Source organism: Chelmon rostratus, chromosome 4, assembly GCF_017976325.1.
Source record: "Chelmon rostratus isolate fCheRos1 chromosome 4, fCheRos1.pri, whole genome shotgun sequence".
In the NCBI taxonomy this organism is placed as follows: Eukaryota; Metazoa; Chordata; class Actinopteri; order Chaetodontiformes; family Chaetodontidae; genus Chelmon; species Chelmon rostratus.
The window spans coordinates 15,467,428-15,487,309 of record NC_055661.1 but is presented as its reverse complement, the minus strand read 5'-3'; the positions used below and the strand labels follow the sequence as shown (position 1 = coordinate 15,487,309).

At 40.9% G+C, this 19,882-nt stretch overlaps 1 protein-coding gene across 1 annotated transcript; it reads right to left on the bottom strand.

Annotated features, from left to right (window-relative positions):
• Positions 1-1,690: 1,690 nt before the first annotated feature.
• ppp1r2 (protein phosphatase 1, regulatory (inhibitor) subunit 2) lies at positions 1,691-19,127 on the bottom strand. Its single transcript, XM_041935433.1, has 6 exons — positions 18,789-19,127; positions 11,313-11,420; positions 10,751-10,834; positions 7,521-7,627; positions 5,544-5,738; positions 1,691-4,428 (listed from the first exon to the last, which is right to left on the bottom strand). The coding sequence occupies exons 1-6, from the start codon at positions 18,917-18,919 to the stop codon at positions 4,409-4,411; spliced, it is 645 nt and encodes a 214-aa protein (XP_041791367.1). The 5' UTR covers positions 18,920-19,127; the 3' UTR covers positions 1,691-4,408.
• Between the last annotated feature and the right edge of the window lie 755 nt (positions 19,128-19,882).

Genomic DNA, 19,882 nt, shown 5'->3' with positions numbered 1-19,882 from the left:
TTATAGTTAGATAAATATCAGTTGTCTTGCTAGTAAAATGAAGAAATATGAAATGAATTCTAACCAAGTTAAATATCTGGCAGAGTTTGCATTCTATAATTAAAACCTTACACATGCATGTTGGGATTTTATAGGTTAGCCATGTATTTCAGACTTGCAGCTATGTTCATTTTTTATCTTCTTTTAGGCCGGGAAAATAATATAGAAATTAAGGCTTCAGTATTTATTATGGCAGCATGGAGGAGGCTTTGACACAGCACATTAACTGGTGCATGCTCAGGATGAGTCATCTGATGATCACTCTTCCATATAAAATTTGGTGGGGGACTGTTTATGATTTGGTTATAGGATGGCTGTATGTTCTCAAGGATTCATGTTCTGTTGTCACTTATGTTTTATGGAAGCTTGTGTGGTGAATTTTTTGCAGAAATTTTCTGTAGTGTATCATGTTCACTTGTGTTCAAAACTACAAGCTAGTGAAACAGAAGCCAACCCAGAAGTGGGATGGGACAGCTCTCATACTTCCATGCTTTGCATCCACACGTGAGAGAGTAACCCTGCGACGAAAACTAAGTAAGAGCGATCCCTCGGTCTTCTCCTACACGATCTTTGTGGCAGTTGACAGGCGCTTCCTGATCCAGTGGAATTATCGTTGACGCTGCCTGGAGAGACAGTTCGGAAAGCCTCCTCATTTCATACTCCTCCGTCTCTTAATACTGTTGGTGTCATCAAACAATCATTTGTCACGTTCAAATCCTACAACAAAAACGTTAAAAAGGTGAAAATGATAATCTTTGCTGGGCCATTTGACATTTTATCCAAGGGTGAAACATATCAGTTGCTGACCATTTGCGTTGAAACGTTGTTTTGCAGTTGAATGGAACACCAGATCAGCGTTCATTCTCAAGATGTTCACCCACTCTAGACCAAACATGCAGGATAATCCTTGCACGAACACGGGCTCCCTGCTTTATCCTATTAGAATTACTAGAAATCCAACGGGAGTGAAAGATGTGTTGTGTAATAGCGCCATCTGGTGGTGAAGGAGAGACACTGTAATTTCTAACGAAAATCACCTCAAAGCTCCTCTCAGCCAAGTCGAAGAGATTCGAAGAGATAACTCCAGAAGAGCAGAGTGCATATCCAAACCATTAACAAGCTAAATTATACATTTTAAGTGCAATGCTGCAACCTCCCAGTTTGTGACACTGAGTATGACAGAAATAACAGAAAAGTGGAAAGGGTCGGTGTTACTTGTAATTCAGATCTCTCATTTAATTCCTGTGTTTTGAAAAGCGCTGAAGCTCACCAAAACTAAAAATTAAAACTAAAACTAAATTAACATTTGTAATGGGGGATTTTTCAATTTTGATACAGTATACTTCTATTTAAGTGAAATTATATGAGGATTAGTTTGACAAAACTGTATGTTTATGGATTTAATTCATTTATAGATTCAATATAATAAACATCAAGCTCAAGTTCATCAACAGTAAATTTTCATTTTTTTCAATGAATGATAAGAGAAAAGGAAAGTAGAAAAGCAAAATCCAAGGAGGAGAAAAGCTAATATGTAATTCCAGTCTTAATCAGACAGTGTCAGAGATATCTGCACGGCCGGTCCCGATTTCCTGTAACATTCAGCTTTGGCGTATCAACAGATCAAACATGAGCCACACCAGACACGAGCTCCTAACAACATTTGTTTAATGGTATGAGACAAAACCAAAACAGAATACACACAACCTGATGATTAAGAACATGCAAACTGGAAATACAAAAACTCACAGATCTGACATCCACGTCATCTTGAGACAGACACACAGTGCAGAGTCATGGGACTGCTTAGCAGTCTGTCATCCTTAGAAAACAAACCAAACGGGGCAGGAAGTGGCATGAAAACAAAAAGCGAGACAATGGTCACGTGAGGTAAAGGGAAAAACAGCACACCAAAAATACAGTAACATGGAGCATAGCCTGTTCGTTTTACACACATGTACATAAATACATAAGAGGCACATTTGACAGATTTTAACCACCTACAGGGTGATCACGTCAGTCATGTTTTGGACGATCTTGTCCTTTTGTCTTCAGTGAAAAAATAAACGAATCATATCAGCTGCTCTGTGGTTCAGTTTAGCAGTACTGTCAAAGCCGGATTTCCAGACATATTCCTGTTTCTCCACAATAATCATGTGATAATTAACTGCTCAAATGTTTTGTCTACTCAGTATACCGAGTTCCTGATGGTTGGTGCACAAAGTCGAAGGGAAGTTGCTTTAACCTGGATCGCGGAGAGAAAATGCCACCAAATACTAAGCTATGAGAACAAAAAAAAAAGCTTGCAAACAGTTTGCAGAAGTCACACTGTTGGTCTTTGATCTTTCGTGTTTCCATACTACAGAGCTCAACACCTTCAATCACAGTGAGGAAGGAATTAAAGGGTCCAAAGAAAATTAAGAGATCACAACACAAGACATCCTCAGGGCTCCTACATGCTTTTCTCGGGGGCAATCACTTCCTCTGTTTACTCACACTGTGCATGTCCACAGAGGACACTTCCCCACAAACTGACAGTCAACAACAACAACAGTGCGAGCTAGGTCGCACCAGGATCGCTGTCTTTTTTTCCTCAATACGCTTGACAAATCAAACAACTTTTTAAGACTGAAACTTTTGTGACCGTTAAAGGAACCCCAGACATTACGAAAATCACCGAAACACCTCCAATAAGCCTTAGTGGTTAACTCCAACGCCAACATCTGCTTTAACTAAAATCAGTAGCATCAATAACAACTCCTTCGACATTCTCAAGCTGCGTCGTACAAGACACAACAAGTAGATCAGAAAACATTAACTAAAGTGTGATGAAGACAAACTAGAGGTTTATACCTTCCTCAAAATAATTTACTTGCAAATGCTATGTGGTGGAGCACCCATACAATGAGAACTTAAATACACAAGTCATGTAAGTAAGAGCACAGTGAGCGCTGGTTTCTCATTGGTCAGATCTACATCAGAGCCTCGGGCTGAAAACTTGTTAAAGACGGAAGACTGTCCTGTTCATCAGTAGCACATGCTATACCCCACATGTGGGACTTCAATACTGTCCATCTTACTACCATAAAGAGATTAAATGCCTTGAGAGCCAAGTTCATACCTTACTGTTGTGAGGCCAGGACAAACACAGAATCCTGACTCAGTCTTGACTGAACATTTGGAAAATGATCACCAGCTTGTCCTGAAATCTTCTTCCACAAAACAAACTGATGTGCAGGAGCAGGAACTGCAAATCAACTGAAGTTGAAGTCAGTTCTTACTGAAAAAAGTGCCTCTTAACAGCCTATATACCAAATTTACCAGTGGATTCAATTTGGAAAAAAGGCCTACAGTCTGGTTCCATGAAGTATACATGTATTTAAAACTGCCAGAATTTAAAATGAGGTTTTGTGTGGTGTTCTTGCTTGTAAAGAGAGAACATAAAATAAGACATCCTGGGTCAAAGTGCCAATATAATACTTACAATCTATGTTGCAAAAAGCCATACAGTCTGTCAATGAACAGTATGTACTATATTGTTGGTTGTAGGATTTTTCACTAATGAAATTTAGATCATGTAGGCTATGTTTTCTTGTATTACTAGACTAATACATAGATCCCAAATCATCATAACACAATGATGCCAATATGAATAGCTTACCTGAATTACAAGGCAAGCCACAGGCTTCAAAAACAAAGACAACAACCTAACTGGTCATCACGGTGTCCAACTTTTATCACAGAAAGTCCTGAAGGAGGAAAGAAAATGCAACACATTGGTTGGTCACAAAGCGAAACAAAAATAACAGCCGTCGGAAGTGCACCCAGTATAAGCGCAGTCATCATGTCTCAGATATGCCTTTAGTGAGGCCGTGGGGTTTCCCCTGGCTTCCTCCAGGGCTGACGTATTGGCTCTGTGGCCTGGGGGCTGTGGAGCGGCCAGACGGGAGTCCTGGTTATCCGGCACTTTGTTTTTTTATTTCTCTTTTTTTAAAAAAAGGCCTTGATCCTCCTTTCAGGGTCAGAAACGCGTATTCTTCAGTGTGACGCCAGTCCAGAGGAGGTGGGAGGGGGAAATTCTTGGCAACAGGAGAGGGGGGGAGGAGGGGGAAGGAGCAACAGTCTTCACTTGTGTGTTGTACTGATTCTGGGAGATAAAAACCAGTGTGTTTGAAGGTTATATTACACAGTTCTAAGGAACAGTAGAGACAGACAGGCGACCGGGAGGTTATTGGCTGTTGAGGGTTGTTGTATGGGTGGTGAAGCGGTGTGTGCTGTACGGCCCAGCGTTAAAACACAGAGCGCAGTGGCATTGCCTGTCTGGATCTTGAGCCCACACACAGGGCTGAAGGTGGAGGAGAGGCCTCATCTACGAGTCCAGAGAATCAGCTGGAGAGCGAACAAGACACAAACAGGCAGACAGACGTGAGAACAGAAAGACGGAGCAAGAAAAAAAATGCAATGTTTCTCCCAATTTCTTTCATGCTCTTTCTACTTTGATCCTCCGAACAGAGCAGCTGGTGGAAATTGAACAGATTCACTATGAAAAAATGGGTCACATCTCTTCCACACACACAAAAAAACTTGACATCTACTTTCATACCTTCAGTACACTTAGTCTGCAGTAAGAAAGTTTGTTGTTGCCCTCAAGTGATTTACACTCAAGTGTTTCATTCTCAAGACAAAATCTCTGTACTTGTGATGCTTCCTCTGGGGTTCGTTCATGCTTTTTCTTGTTGGAATTTATTTTTCATTTCAATATTACATCATTTTCCAAAGTGAAAACTCAGTCACTGTATATTTATAAAGAACTAAATACTGCACCAAGAGCTGTTAGCCTTAAATAAGCTAGTCTAAGACGATTTTCCTTTTCATTTACTTATTTATTGTTCTTAAAATTGTATTCATTTAGTTGTTTGTCAGATTTTTATCGTCTCTTTGTCAATAGCTGCAAATGCAAGCCACTCTTTATACAGGTTAAATCCTCCATGTTGGGTATGGGTAGGATTGGGGAGTTCGAGCTGGTTTGAAATTGAATGCATCATGTGTCACCTGTCGTATGACTGATAATCATATAATAAAATAAAACTTGGCAAGTTATTTGTTAGTAATTCGTTTTTTGTTATGAACTATATGCATTCCCAAAACAGGTTTGCTAGACTGGCAGAAGAGATTAAGGCATTTTCAAACTGATCAGTATGCAGTAAATACAGCCCAATCCTTTATTCTAACCCACTGTGCTATCGTACACAGTGGGTTATGTTAGCGCTTCATTTAGACCTCCTCTGGATGCACAGCTTTGCGAGTAAATGAACCACAGGGCGGCACAAACAAACAGCACCTGGCAGTTTAATCCAATGACATCCACAGCGACAGCAAGGATCAATGTGACAGCCACTACCTCACCAAGCATAGTACGCCCTTACGCCTCTTTCCACACACTGAAAAAATGTCGGACTGGAAAATGTCCAAATGATTTATCCCGACATGCATCCTCTCCTTACCTTCTTGTGGCGGGTCAACACTGATCTCCTCCGTCTCCTCTGCGTCCTCCCTCGCCTCTTCTGTGTCGTCCCTCATCTCCTCGTCTGCGTCTTCATCATCTTCCAGCTCGCTGGCAATGAGCTGGCGTGCCAGCTTGATGTTCAGGCCCTCATTGTAGTGCATCTTCCTCATCATCTGAAAATGCTTCTTTTTGGCTGCAGAGGAAGACACATTTGAAATTGTTGTAATTTGCCAAAAGCAATGGGGGCATGCAGAACTTAGGGATGAAAACATTATCCTTGTAGAGATTGCAGAACATTCACACATGTAAGTTGCCCTGTAAAAATCTTCTCCTGCATCTCTATTGTTTCTATGACAAACTTACTTTAAAAGGGGTCAAACTCCAAATGGGGCACAGTGAATCAACTGATGTAGTGAACAATAACTTTCAAGTGTTCACTGCAACCTTGAGGCGGCTGGTGATTGCTCCGATTTCAGGTAAAAAGGAGGGAGTTAACAGACTTTATGCAAAGCTAACAAAGAACATGCTTGGGCTCTGTGTCTGTTATGAGTGATGATGTGGCACTGACAAATTTGGCATTTAGGACTTTAATGTGCACACATCCATTACAGGTGGAGATGCAAAACAAACAGTGAAGGTTGGAATGAGGTCATTTCATCCCAGCACTGCAATGCAGCTCTTTAGACAGAAGTCTAAAGAGTCTATTTGATTTAGTCAATTTGTGTCTGGAAAGTTGTCCTACCACTTTACACACAAATTGACCATTAACTAGGTGCTTATTAACATGCATATTAGTAGTATATTGGCTCTTTATTAGTCATTATAAAACACTTATTAATGTTGTGTTTTGCATGACCATATTCTACCACTGCTAGGCCATTATGAGTATTCCCTCAATAAACTACTAATTACAGCTTGGTTTTAAAAAGTCAATGTTAATGTTAATGGGAAGTTAATGGAAGTTAATGTACATGAAATGTGATCAAAATAAGCAAACCTCCTAACCCCAGAATAAGGCACTAATAAGTGCTTTGTAATGACTAATAAAGAGCCAATGTACAACTACTACGCATGTTAATAAGCAATGAGTTAATGGTGAATATGTGTAATATGATATAAGGTGTTAAAACACTAGCATACAGCTGCTCAGAGAAGTAGAGAAAATATTTAGTGCAAAACATCTCTACATTCTCTTCAACCTGAACCAGCCTGTCTCTGCAGCTCTAAAACTGATGTTCAAACTTTCCTATAGGTGGCACAAGTTGGCACGACTAGAACTATGTGCCAAAAAACGCTGAGGCTACAGCTCTGCAGTAAGACTGCATCGATCAGGTTTACAGTTTCCAGACTGTTCTCTTGTTTTCACCTGCATGGTTGAGATATAAATATGGAACAATGGGCAAGAATGGAAAGTTTGCAGACAAAATCTATCCTGTTAATATCTCTGCATGTGTGTGTATGTGATTGTGTGTGCGCACTATGCGGCTCAACTGACATCTCTGTATCTGAGAGTGAGAGCTATAAGAGTGCCATAGAAGGGCAAGGTCAGAGAACGGTCAAAAGCATACTGACGCAGTGTGTGTGTTTGTGTCTGACTGTCTTGAGGGAAGTCAGCAAAAGGTCAATAGCACACAGAACACTCGAGCCTTTTCCCAAACCGATGCCTCTCCACCAAGGCTCCACTGTCACCCGTTTCGTTATAGTCTCCCTTGCAGCTGCACAGGACACTTAGTATTAAGGTGGAGGGTATAAATAAACAGATGAACTGTGGGATGCACTTGCCACCATCAGCAACAAACAGCCGTCACCATGGATACTGCTATATACCCCTACCATTCGGCTGTGATGTTTCATGTTGAAACAAAAACATGATACCATGATATTATCATGATAATGTTCCACTGAAACTCTAAAGAAGGTCTTGGTAGGTGTGTACATGATCCAAGTAAAAAAGAAAAATAATGTCCATGTTTACCTTGTTCTTCAGGACTAAGCTCCTCTTCCTCCTCCTCACTGCTCTCCTCTTCTTCCTCCTCCTCTTCCTTCATGAAGCGAGGCTCTGCGCCCTCTGCTGCCACCAGCCTTGAAAGAAGATTAAAAAAAATAAGATTCAATTAATTGCCTCTTTAGAGTACTTTCATTCCCCTTTTGCCTTCCTCCATTGGTTTTGACATATTAAATGAGTACACAAACAAATAGAAACAGGAAACCATCCTGAAGTCAGTGTGGATGGATTTAGAAACTTCTGAAGAGGACAGTAACAGACATGGGAGGAACACAGATGGAGAAATATTAGGCGAGGGGGGAGGAGAGAGTAGGCACAGTGATAGTGAAGAGATGTGAGCGTGTGTGTGTATGAGCACTCAAGCATGAGACAAAAATAACAAGAGTTACTATCCCCGTCTCTCACGCTCATAAAGAGCTTTAACAGTGGAGGACAAAATGAATAATGGTTTATGGCTCAATGGACAGTAGTGAATCGGAGCAACTGCCCCGGGAAACTAACCATTTACTGTAATACTGCTCTCCAGCAAACTGGCCTGATTCACACAGAGAATCAAGAGAGAACAAGTGCAATTTCCCAACAGTTTGCAAAATGCACCAATAACAGTATCAGATATCCAAGGCAGCAGGCGGATGAAGACAGAGACGGAAAGACGGAAAGAAGAGAGAAGGTGCAGGTGGTGCAGTGAGTTGGAGATCAGGGAAGTAAACATAAGACAAGTATAGTTGAATAAGTGATGAATGACAGAGGAGACTGAGAGTGGATGTTTACGAGGTGACACAACAAGAGGATAGAGGGGAAACAGCAGCTGTTGTACTATCTAGAGGGTTTAGCGTAAAACAATGGAAGGCACTTTGTGTGGAAGTAAACAAAGGCAGCTAATTGACTTGCAAGCCTGGAGCTAATCACTATCCTCTCTGTGGTGCACACGCTCAAGCTAGCTCATCCCATCCCTGCATCAATGCACTTATGTAAGTACGATGGCCCACAGCAAATACACTTCTCAAGCTCCAATTTCCATTCAGAAGGCAGCTTGTGTGGTAGATTTCTTAACATAGAGAGACTTTGTAGGCTCAAGATACTCTTTACTTTGTTCAGTTCTACATATATTTACCACTTAGATGTTCAACAGTGATCCAGTTGAAGTCAAAGTTTACTTATTTCCAACAGATATTGGCGAGTAATCAGCTATTGTTTTTTTATTGGCATTTTCCTGTTCTATCATTTTTATATCAGTCTATAAAAATCCACTATTGGTCGGCCTCTTGTACACAATCTTCTGTTGCTGTTTTTTTCAAGTTGAAAAGACATCACAATCATATTCTCATTTCAAACGCATCATGCTTTATTGAGGCTACACATTGTGGCAGCTTTGGAAAGAGGCTTTACTGATGGATTATCAGTCTATGAAAACATTTCTTTGTGCAATTTTCTGCACAAACTAAAATTGCTTTATAAAGACATATCAAGAGATTTAAGACAGGTATAAAGACATTTAAGACAGATCTTGGCAATACACATTCTATTGACACTCCTCCCATTCCTTATTTAAATGATTCTTCTAGCTTGTTGTGACTGTGGCCCTTTGCACTCTTCACGGGTGGCTGTAAAACTGATGAACCAAAAATGAAAACGTTTTTTTTCTCTCTTTCCAAGAGACTCTGGACACAGCGAAATGTCACTCATAAAAAAATATATACAAAAAAATAACACAGTTTGCACAGGGCAAAGTATTTTCTCAGTCAGCTTTTGACCAACACTGGTTCACTGTTATGCACTATGGAAGCACACTGCTATAAGACAAAGTGTATCACACAGAACTGCTATTTTTCCAGGGCTGTTGAGCAGCATGACCGTCGTACTTAGTAACAGCTGGTGTGATTTAGAGCTACTCCCGACATTGCATAACCCTTTTTTTCCGTGCAATTCAAGGATGATGGGAAACACCCACAAACCCATTGTTTATTGATCAGCAGCTTATGTGGCTGAGAGTAAAAATGCAGGAAGCTTTTCCATGAAAACAAAGAAATGCTGTCAGTTGGTGTTCAACCAACACACAGTGGACTGCTAACCTCCACACAGCAACATGGGGATGGATCATACTTATTTGGTTTATAATTTATAGCACAATAGTGGTGCGTGTGTGCGCAGCATGTAAGCATGCTTTTTTGACAGGTGTGTTTTATGTGTTTTTAATACATTCAGTGTATTGCTGTATTAAAACATCTTGAGAATATAATTTGTTGAACAAACTGGAAGTGAGTACACAATCATACCAGGACATGACATTTCCGCATGCACGCACACAAACATTACATCATAGATGCAGAACACAGTGACATGGCTTCTTTCAGGTGGCAGTATATTTCAGTATATTCCAGAAATAATCATTTTGTCAAAAGATTGTGGATTTGCAACATCTAAGTTTTAGTAAAACTGTGCTTACTTCTTCTTTTTAGTATTTGTGATGCCACGGATTGAACAGACCTGCAGTGAAACATACTGCTGTCAGCTCAGTGCGCAGTCTGAGAGCACGCCAAGTTGAATTTAGTCTGGGGTACACTGCTGACCTTTACCATGGTTCTCTCAACCCTATTTTCTCTCAGTGGAAAAGGAAGAAGTTTGGCAAGGTGCATTTAGCAAACCCAGCCTGGAGCACTAGCAAAGGCAGGAGTGCAGTTAGGGAGTGAGTATACTGTATACTGTGTCTACATGCTATGCGCATGTGTGTAAACTACATGTTTCCAGGGAGAAGACGATACTTCCACAAAAACAGTACTGCAACTTCTTTGGAGCTGTAGTCTTTCAATGTGTTGCCCAAAATGTTTCTTTGTGTAGTTCTGCAGTAAAGTGGTCACTGAGTGTCTTAAGGACATCAGAGGCTGTACAGTAAACACACTCTTATCAGTTATTGTTACAACACATTCTTGTTGGAGGACAAGGACATTGTTGATTGTGTTGATTGTTGAGTGTGTCAGACTGTGTCCGTCTGTGTCTGGGCTACATCCAAGAGCGAGCAAATACAAATACCATACACCACACCAGCTACTATAGAAAAAAAAACGTAAGAAAACAAAAAACTAAAAGGTAGCAGAGCTGTGGCCAGTCGAACTATCCTTCCTTCCATTGCTTGCTTTCTCCCCTTTCTCCCACTGTACTTGGTTTGCACTTATCTCCCTCCATTCGCATTAAGTTCTTACTTTGATGCCAGGTCATCAGCTGCGAGTCCACTGTGGCCATCTGAGTCACTCAGCGCACCCTCGTCGTCGTCATCCCCCACCATCCTGAAAGAGGGAATTTAACTGAGTAAAGATAAGCTGAAAACAGGGCGGGGGACAGAGGGAGGCGTGAGAAGGGAAAGGACATACACACATAAACAGAGGCTGGCGCCCCACAGACAAGTTGACGGAGGGGATGAAGGGTCGAGGGGAAGGAGAGCACAGAAAGAAATGTAGAAAGGAAAAAGGACCACGAGGAGAGGAAGAGGACAGGTCTGTGACACGGGTGACCTTCCCTGCAGCCCTGTGACATATTGGATTACACACTTGCTGAGACAGCCTTGTAATACCAACACACACACAAACACCCCAACTCAACTCTATTGCACTGGTTATAGCTCTAAACAGGCTACACGATCATTTAAGTGTAGCTAGAGGTTTCAAAAGTGTAACATTTTAAATATTTCCAAAAATGATGAAAGATCAGCAAAACAACATTTTAACAATAAAAACAGACAATGGGAAATTTTCAGCAGGCTCTGACCTGTTGTAAGGTGTGCTGGGTTCATCTATCTTCATCAGGCCATAGTCTTTGTCGGCTGGATGGTATGTGGCCAGGATGTTCATCTCATCCCATTTCTGGGACTTCTTCCTTTAAGAGTATCAAAGAAAAAAAACGTGAAGAAAAGTGAGAAGTAAATGATGGGCACTCCATTCGGACCACCGCACACCAGCTACCCACCCACCATCACATCCAACAGATCCCTCCAGGGAGAAGAGTGACCAGATTTAATCTAGGACTGAACGTGCCCCACTTTCACTCAGACTGTATATTTTGGGAACAAAGAGGCCTGTAGATGTCACCGGCCCCAATTTGGTTTTTGAGGACTTTCAGGAAGTGACATGTTATTTTGCTTTTGTGTCAAGGTAATCCATCCTGGATGTGTATGAGGGTCTGAGTGAGCACGATAGCTGATTAAGCTGTGAGCAAATAAGGTCAAAAGTCCAATAACAGTCTCATTCAATACAATTGCTTTTTCTGGAGCTGATTTTTGTTCTACCTCCCTGAAACACACCTGTTCCTAATCCCCCAAATGGCTCCATTCTCATCTGGGGAATAAGGTTGTCACCTTTGCATACTCTATTAAGGCTTTCTGTTGAAAATTACTGTAATCCTTTCTGTCCTTTCAAATCCTTAGGGGAAATGCACAGAAACAAAGGCCAAATCTGCACCGAATTACAAATTTTGCTCAAAGGGATAAAGAGAGAACACCTGCCATTGTAGCTCAGGGGAGAGGAAGAGGAAACATTTGTTTTACCTCAGAAAAAAATGCATCATTCAAATGCAAAATAATCTTGTTAAGAATTTTGTTATACTTTATTTCTCAACCTTTTGAGCTTTGTCGTCATTTAGTTCTGTAGCTCCACTCTCGATTTTTCATGCAGAATTTCTTTCCTCTTTTCAGTTTACTGTAAGCCTGTGCAGTTTTCATTGTCTCATTAGCACCATGTGTACTTCTTTTTTCCTAACAAACTAAGTTGAAACTTAAAGCTACAAATCCAGGTGCTTCAGGGAGTTATTGGGTTAAATCACCTCTGCTCTCCCTAGCCTCTCCTGCCAAGGTACTGCACATCAGTCCTGACCTTGTTTGTGGAACAAAAGGTCGGGTATCATGGGAGAGAGGCAGGCAAGCAGGGGGTGAGAAATGGGACAGAGATGCTAAATCCACTGCCTGCTGCTGCAGAGCTCCCCTACGCATCTCACTCAAAACAGACCTGAGCCACACAGACGTTGCAAATACAACATTTCTCTCCCAGAGTGCTAAAAGAGGGGAGACTTCTCCTACGCTCCCAAGATAAGCTGCAAATCAGAGCACATGTAAGAAATCAATTTTCATATTGTCTCCCGTTAATACCCTATGTGGCAAACCCTGAGCCTCTGGCATTTTGCAGTTGCAACTTCTATGCAGGAAAATAGGGCGGTATAGGTATTGTTACCTGTGCCACTTAAGCTTCTGCAGGAAACAGTGACACACACACAAGTGCACATACAGAGGTTAATCAATACGTCAGTCAATCTGGTTGTACATGCTGAGCCAAGTCAGTTTCCCTGGATGCGGCACTGACTCTGATTCTCAGGAGGTTGCTTTGGTATTTAGCTTTACTTAACAAGCTTTCTTGTGCCTCACAAACTAAACGAGTGGATGAAAAGGCAGATGTACACTGAGCTGCCATTTTAGCTAGGTAACAGTCCTGTTTTAGAGAGGTGCTGATTCAACTGTATGGTCACACTGGAGATTGCAGTTTGTGGTGCTGTTGAACTGTATTGCATTATACTGACAAGCATTTCTATTACTTTGTCCACCCGATATATATGACTGTACACTAAATAACACAAATGCCTTCTGTATAGTAGATATTGAAAAAAGGGACTTAGTGAGAGTGGGCAGATTTCCAAATCATCAAGGAACTTTATGCATTTATGCTATGTGCATCAGTTCAGATTGACATCTGAAAAAGAGAAATGGGTTTGACCACCTAATAGGGATGCACAATATATCATTTCAGCATCAACATCGTGATGTGTGCATGTGCAATAGTCACAGTGCAGGACACGCAGTGCCAAGTAAGGCGAATTAACTCAAAGACGTCATGATACAGCTTTTTTTTCTGCTTGATACAAAAGGAAAACATGCAAGGTTCCCATGTTCCATGACTACTCTACAAGAAAAGTTTGTTGGATACTACATAATTTTTTGCGCAGCCCTGACACCAAATAAGCATCAGCAGGAAAATTCAATATGGAAATAAATTAAATTATGTCAGAAAGCAAACAATTCAGCTGTTTTAAGAGTTTTGGCCAAGACTCATGCACATCAGTTGACACAAAAATGGCTCTGTGATGAGCTGCTGGTCTGCTTGTGGGCAACAAGGTTTGAGAAACCATTCAAACAGACAGCCAATACTGTTCATCCTGGTGTCCATTTGCCTTTGCTGTTGCAATTATTATTGATGCGTCCTGTAACACCAAATTTTCCCAGCTGGGGATTCATAAAAAGTTGATCTTATCTTATTACCAACAACACTCATTCTATAGAACTCACTACCTTCTTAGATGGGTTTGTGCAACTGGAACACATAAGAACTGGAAAATGCAAAGATAGTGCATACCTTTGCAATTACTACATACTGTAGTCCTCTACAGTTCTTTTAAATCTGCATCTGGATCCAGAACTGCATCAAAATACACTCAGTGATGGATAATCATCCAGATGCTTGCAGAAAATATCTAAATACAAAGAATATATAATATTTTATATTAGGGCTTTGTTCAACAATGAGTTTTAATTTTTTGGCAACATGGACAACAAGTCAGAAAAAAGAATCTCTTTGGCAGGGGTAACAACACTGCCTTATGATTCGTTTAATTATAGGAAATATAGGAGTTTATTCAACATTTTTTAAAGCTTTCTAAAGTTCAGACCTGAGAAATAAACACCACTCAAAAAATGTTTTCAGCAAGAGGGTCCAAAAAACTGATCTGAGTTAACATCTGGGAGTTTGGGTGTGTTACGATGCTAGATATTAATAAGTTTATGGTGCTTCACTCTAGAGTATTTGTATGGTTACACAACACATCCCAGACGCAGCCAACCAAGATCTATTTCCACCAAACGGCTGCTGCCCTTAAATCCACTCCAGGCCACTCATTCATCACAAAAACTGTAATACAAGGATGATGCACCTGCCTCTGCAAGAGGAAAAAAAAACAGACAGCACCAACTACAAGCACACACTAAATATAGAGCTGTATCTCTTATGTGATGATGACGATATCTCGAGGGTGGTCAACAGCTGGCGACAAAATGCTTCGGGAAAACTCATTAAATAGAGTGAGTCATCACTGAGAGCTGAGCTGTGCTATCAGGTAGCATAGTCAGAGGGTAGTGAGGAGAGGTCCATCCCTGTGCTCTCCACTACTGTCTGAACTCACTGACAGCAACAGCAGCAGGCCGTTGTTTTACAGTGGAGACAGTAGCTGGTCAGCATGCACACAATATATTGCTTCCACATACTGTGTCATGCCCAGACTAGCAGCACAGAACATCTGTACCAGCCACAAGGCCAAAAAAGCTCCTGTGATTTGTATATTGCACTTTATTAGTTAATTGCATGGTTATTTCCACCATTTTCCTGCAAATCACTGTTCCTTTGGCTCCTTCCTCAGGCAGCAGTAAATGCAGTAAAAGATTAGACAAAGTTTGATGGATAGCCAACTAGATTTCTGACTAAAACAGTTTCTTAAGGCCATGTCATCTGTCCAGAGTTCAACCATTTATGAGGTTAAATGTTTTGAAACTGCATTCATTTTCTGTGCCCACAGTTGACCTAACCTGACCTATACACATGAGGATAAAATGTCTAAGTGCTTTTTTTTCTGTGCACATTATGGAAAGTCAGAGATTCAGTGCCTGCCAGTCAAACTGTCCGTCACACAGTCAGGATGAGGTTCGCAAGACAGTGAAGGAGAGATTGAGTTTCATGGAAGCATCCATGAATTATATATGACTGGGTGTGAGGCCCATACATCACTGTTAACTGAATAATAGTGGGTGATTGAAGGAATAACAAAAGTGATAGTCTCTAAAAAGTGGCAGAGGCGTTATATTGCCGAACAGCGCTAACAGAAATGAACTTGAGCTGCAATGGAAGCATACAAATGGAACATGTGGGTTCCGGTAAAATCTAGACTTTCAGTGTCATCATGGAATCATTAAAGTTTTTTATCTCTCATCTTTATGTGCTTTGTTACCAAATGCACACATTTATTTTGTATTTTCACTGGTCTATCTTGTATTTAGTTAAATTGACTTCTGCAGACTGAGGTTGTCTCCACTAACTAAAAGGTGAAAAAAATACAAAAAGATGCTACTGGTTACGGTCATTAGAGTAACTAGTATTGAGTGTTTCATCATCTGGGTCCACGCCCTTCATACAAATTTATGGAGGGAAGCTGAATTGTTTAAACATGGACAGGTGGTCAAACAAATCAATGCTGGGTGGTATGCATTTGTTCAGCTAGTTCAGGATATCCTCTGGGTACAGTAGAATGAGCAAGGAAGACAGTGTGATATATTCCACACAAGGAGATAAGAGATAAGAAGGAAAACATGTTTGGGCTATTGTCAGGCTCAGCACTACTTTCCAGAATAATGCTAGACATAAAGTGTAGGAGTATGTAAAGATATGTAAGCAAGCATGTGTACTCTGTATGCCTCCAGACTAATGACAGTGTGTGCATTTGCTTTAAACTGGGAGCTGACAGTGGCAGCATGGTCTGCCTTCTCTGTGGTGCTCGGCTGTATGCAGGTTCCTTCCAGAAAACTTTCCTCTACTTCCTCATCACTCAAAGAGAGACTATTTTTGTATCAACACAGAAAAAGCTTGGTTCACTGTTGGGAATGGAATTCACTAATAACTGCCACCCTTCTATGGCCTAATTTCTCATGCTGCAGCTCAGAGAGGAGTGGTACTAAAGTCTAGACTCGCCAGCATGGGAGAGGCAGGAGAAATATGAATCACAAAGTCAACATTCAACCTTAACCAATGTTTGGAATTGCAAGATACCTTCCAAAGTAACTGGTAAGGCATATTGATAATACAACCATAAAGCTGATACATTTTGATACTGCTATATATACCATAACCAGATGCATTATAATATAACCATGTATTTAATTTGTATTAGATCAAATTTTAAAAGGAACGGAAATCTCACAATGATCTACTGAAATATTCAACTGGTAATACTGCCAAATCCAACTGTTACCGAGGGCAGAATCTCCGGTTAACACCAAACATTTAGCACCATTTGGCAGGTGGGTGGTGTTAAATCATCGCCCTGATAATTTAGACAGAATTAAATTAATGTAAAGTCTTAAAAGGCCTCATATGTTTGTGTATTTATATTTTACAGACTTAATCACATCAACATATTTTAAGCCCTCTTTGTTGACAGCATGTTTCAAATAACGCTTTTGTTTGTAATAGTTTCCAGCATGTGTTTTTAAAGCAGATTGGCAGATGTACTTTACCGTGAGATACACATGCACTTGTGTTCAGACATAAATGTGGTGGTGGCTGCTCTTACATTCAACTTATATTCTATTACTTCCATTATAATACCACTGTCGCTAAAATCTATGTTGGCAATAACTCAACCTAATTCAACAGCCTCACTCAGGGAACATGCATGTCGACAGCTTCCTGGGGACAGACAGAAGACTGAGAGGTGGCTGTGGGAGAGCGGAGCACTGAAGGGACTGAACAGGGGCTGGTGATCTGGGGTGTTATGTCTCGCTGCCACAGAGAAAGTGTCAGTGTCAATGATATCAATGCATAGGACAGGGCAAGGCTCCAGAGAGGGAAACCAACTTTCATCTACTGTCAGCCCGACCCGGAGGGAAACAGCCCGACCTAGTAGGAAACAGCTGATTTAGCGGTCCTAGATATCTGCATATCAGCAGATCATTATGACGCTTAGACACGCCCCTAAGCTGTGAGATTTGCCCTACCATGTTCTTGGGTGGCCCATTGCCATCCAACACACTAGATATTTTAGTCTGGCATCCTTTACTGCAAGCGAATGAATGAGCCAGACCATCATCCTAGCCAACATCAGGATGGAGGTCAAGCAGAGCAATGTGAGATGTCCTCTGACAACACTTTTAACAGGTGCCTGGACAAAAGTCTACATGAGATGTGTTCATGACAGCAGTTATAATGGTAATGATAAATATTCAACAGCAGTCTTATGATATGTTGCAGGAGAACTAAAACAGAGATGGGTGTGAGATTATCAGATCAGAACGGTCTTGTTTACCACAGATTGCTGCCTCTTTTAACAGAGACTGGAGCTTTGGTGCCGGCGTAGGCCTGTAACACAGCTGTCAGTGTCAGATGTAACATCAAGTGTTTGTCACCAGAGATATAACTCAGGGTACATCCAGGTCTGCTTTTCCTGCCCACTGGTTTAGGTTCATTTCAATCTCGTTGACTCACATAGCCTGTCAAAAGCTTTGGGCAACAAACATTTTACGATTGGAATTTAAGGCTTAAGTGATACACTCAGTGTCAATACAACAAAATGTGTTTGTGGCTTGTAGTTAAATTAGAAATGGCCAAGCTCTTGATGTAATTTGTAACTGACAACTGTTCATCTTTCCATCTTTTTTCATGGGTAGAATCTTATCTTGAATCAGTGTGTGATAATTCTTGTGTAATTTACAGAGAGTTCACTGCTTTAGGTGTAATTAACATGCTAAAACAAAGTGCCATTGTTCAAAGACATGACTTGAGGCGTTTCAATAATTCATTAAAATGTTGCTGGGTGTTTAGAAACTTACTGACATACAGGAAAGTTAGAACATCAAACTAACGTTAGGTAATGTTAGAATATGACAGTAATTTTGGGTGTAAACAATACTTACTATATAGGTATGAGCCTTAAAGCGCGATCCCTGCTTGGGTTAGTGTTAATTTGTCCTATTATGGTCATCGTTGTCTATGAGTTGTCACTGTGTAACTATAACCCATATTTTCTAATGACCACTAAATCAAGTTCAGTTAAGTAAGTTGACGTTCAGGTTTTTTTGGTTTTGCGTCTTTTTTAACAACCGTTAACAATGTCAACGTTTGTTAACAACCGTTACGAACACATGAAGTTACATGTTGTGACTAGCCAACAAGCTAACCTGACAAAGGTAAACGCTAGCTCTTGGTTACACATGTCACCACGATTTTATCGTTAAGGAGAAACGATACGACAGTCCCAAAAAAGAGCTAGAAAGTTTTCACACAGACAGCGCACGCTGCTGACCAGCATTGACAGCCAAATATGTGACATTTAACGTTACGTTAGTTAGCCCGACAGGGGAGTAACGTTAGAAAGGCTAACAAGTGTCTAGCTAGCTAACGTTACCTGGCTACCAACCTCACGACAGCTAAGAAGAAAACTTACTGTTGGTCATCCTCTGAGAGTCCAGGGGCTTGTTCAGGAATCTCTGCCTGTACGTCGTCGGGCAGCGATTTGACGTTTGTCCCGCTGTTCTTGTTTTTCAGGATGCCTTTTATCGGCCGGGGAGCTGCCATTCCCACACGCTGACTGTCAGACCGGCTGGCTCAACTGTTCCAATTCAACTGATTTTCTGAAAGTGTTATTTCTGCGACTCAGTTACCAACAGGTTCGGATTTAAGCATGACCCCTGTCATAACTCAGTGCTGCTTCATAAAGTCCGGATAAACCTTTGCAGGACCCTACGTGCACTGACGGTTAAGCATGTCTACTCTCCGGTTGTTCACTGACTGGCGGGGTTATAGCACGACTAGCGGGTCGACTAGACTCACAATATCGCGAGATTTTAAAACGTGAGCGTCTACGGTCCTATGAGAATTACAAATGCTGCTTTTCTGTGCTCGGAAATTTCTAACCCATAAAGGCAACTTTTTGCCAGTTGCCTTGAACAATGTAGACCACAACAACAGTAGTATTTTGGGGTATGTTGTCGCATTTTAGAAAATAATATAATTGCATAAATAATATTCCTGCTATTGCATGCACCAGAAATACAAAAAATAGAGACCAGTAACTCGAAATATTTCATTTAATTGTAACTTAATTGCCTTAATTGAACAAGCAAGAATACAAATCATTTATGCCAACAAAAGCAACTACAAATCATCCTTGTTATACTATCTTTCATTTCATGCTTTAAACCCCTGTAAAAATCATATCTGTAAAACCTCCAACCTTGCAGTTGTTGTTAGGTCATTTATCTGCATTCACCTTGGCTTTATATCTCCCACAGAACGCAACATTAAACTCAATAAATGAGAGCAGACAGATGAGCCAGTAGGGAGACACTCAGCCCTTGTCCCACCGTGACATCACCCACTGGTTTGTGAAGTGCGTTTTGAAGCCTTGAGTTTGGTATTATTGCACAATCTTGATTTTTTTTGGAGCCACAAATTACCATATTTCGATAAGAGACCAGAGCTGCTATGGATACACCTTGCTACACATCCATCCTGATTGGATCTGACTAAGGACCTAAG

Coding starts and splice junctions, on each gene's coding strand:
- ppp1r2 (XM_041935433.1), bottom strand. CDS start 18,919: ATGGCAGCTCCCCGGCCGATAAAAGGCATCCTGAAAAACAAGAACAGC. Junction 10,835..11,312: donor CCCAGCACACCTTACAACAG/GTCAGAGCCTGC, acceptor TCCCTCTTTCAG/GATGGTGGGGGATGACGACG. Junction 7,628..10,750: donor GCTGATGACCTGGCATCAAA/GTAAGAACTTAA, acceptor TCTTCTTTCAAG/GCTGGTGGCAGCAGAGGGCG.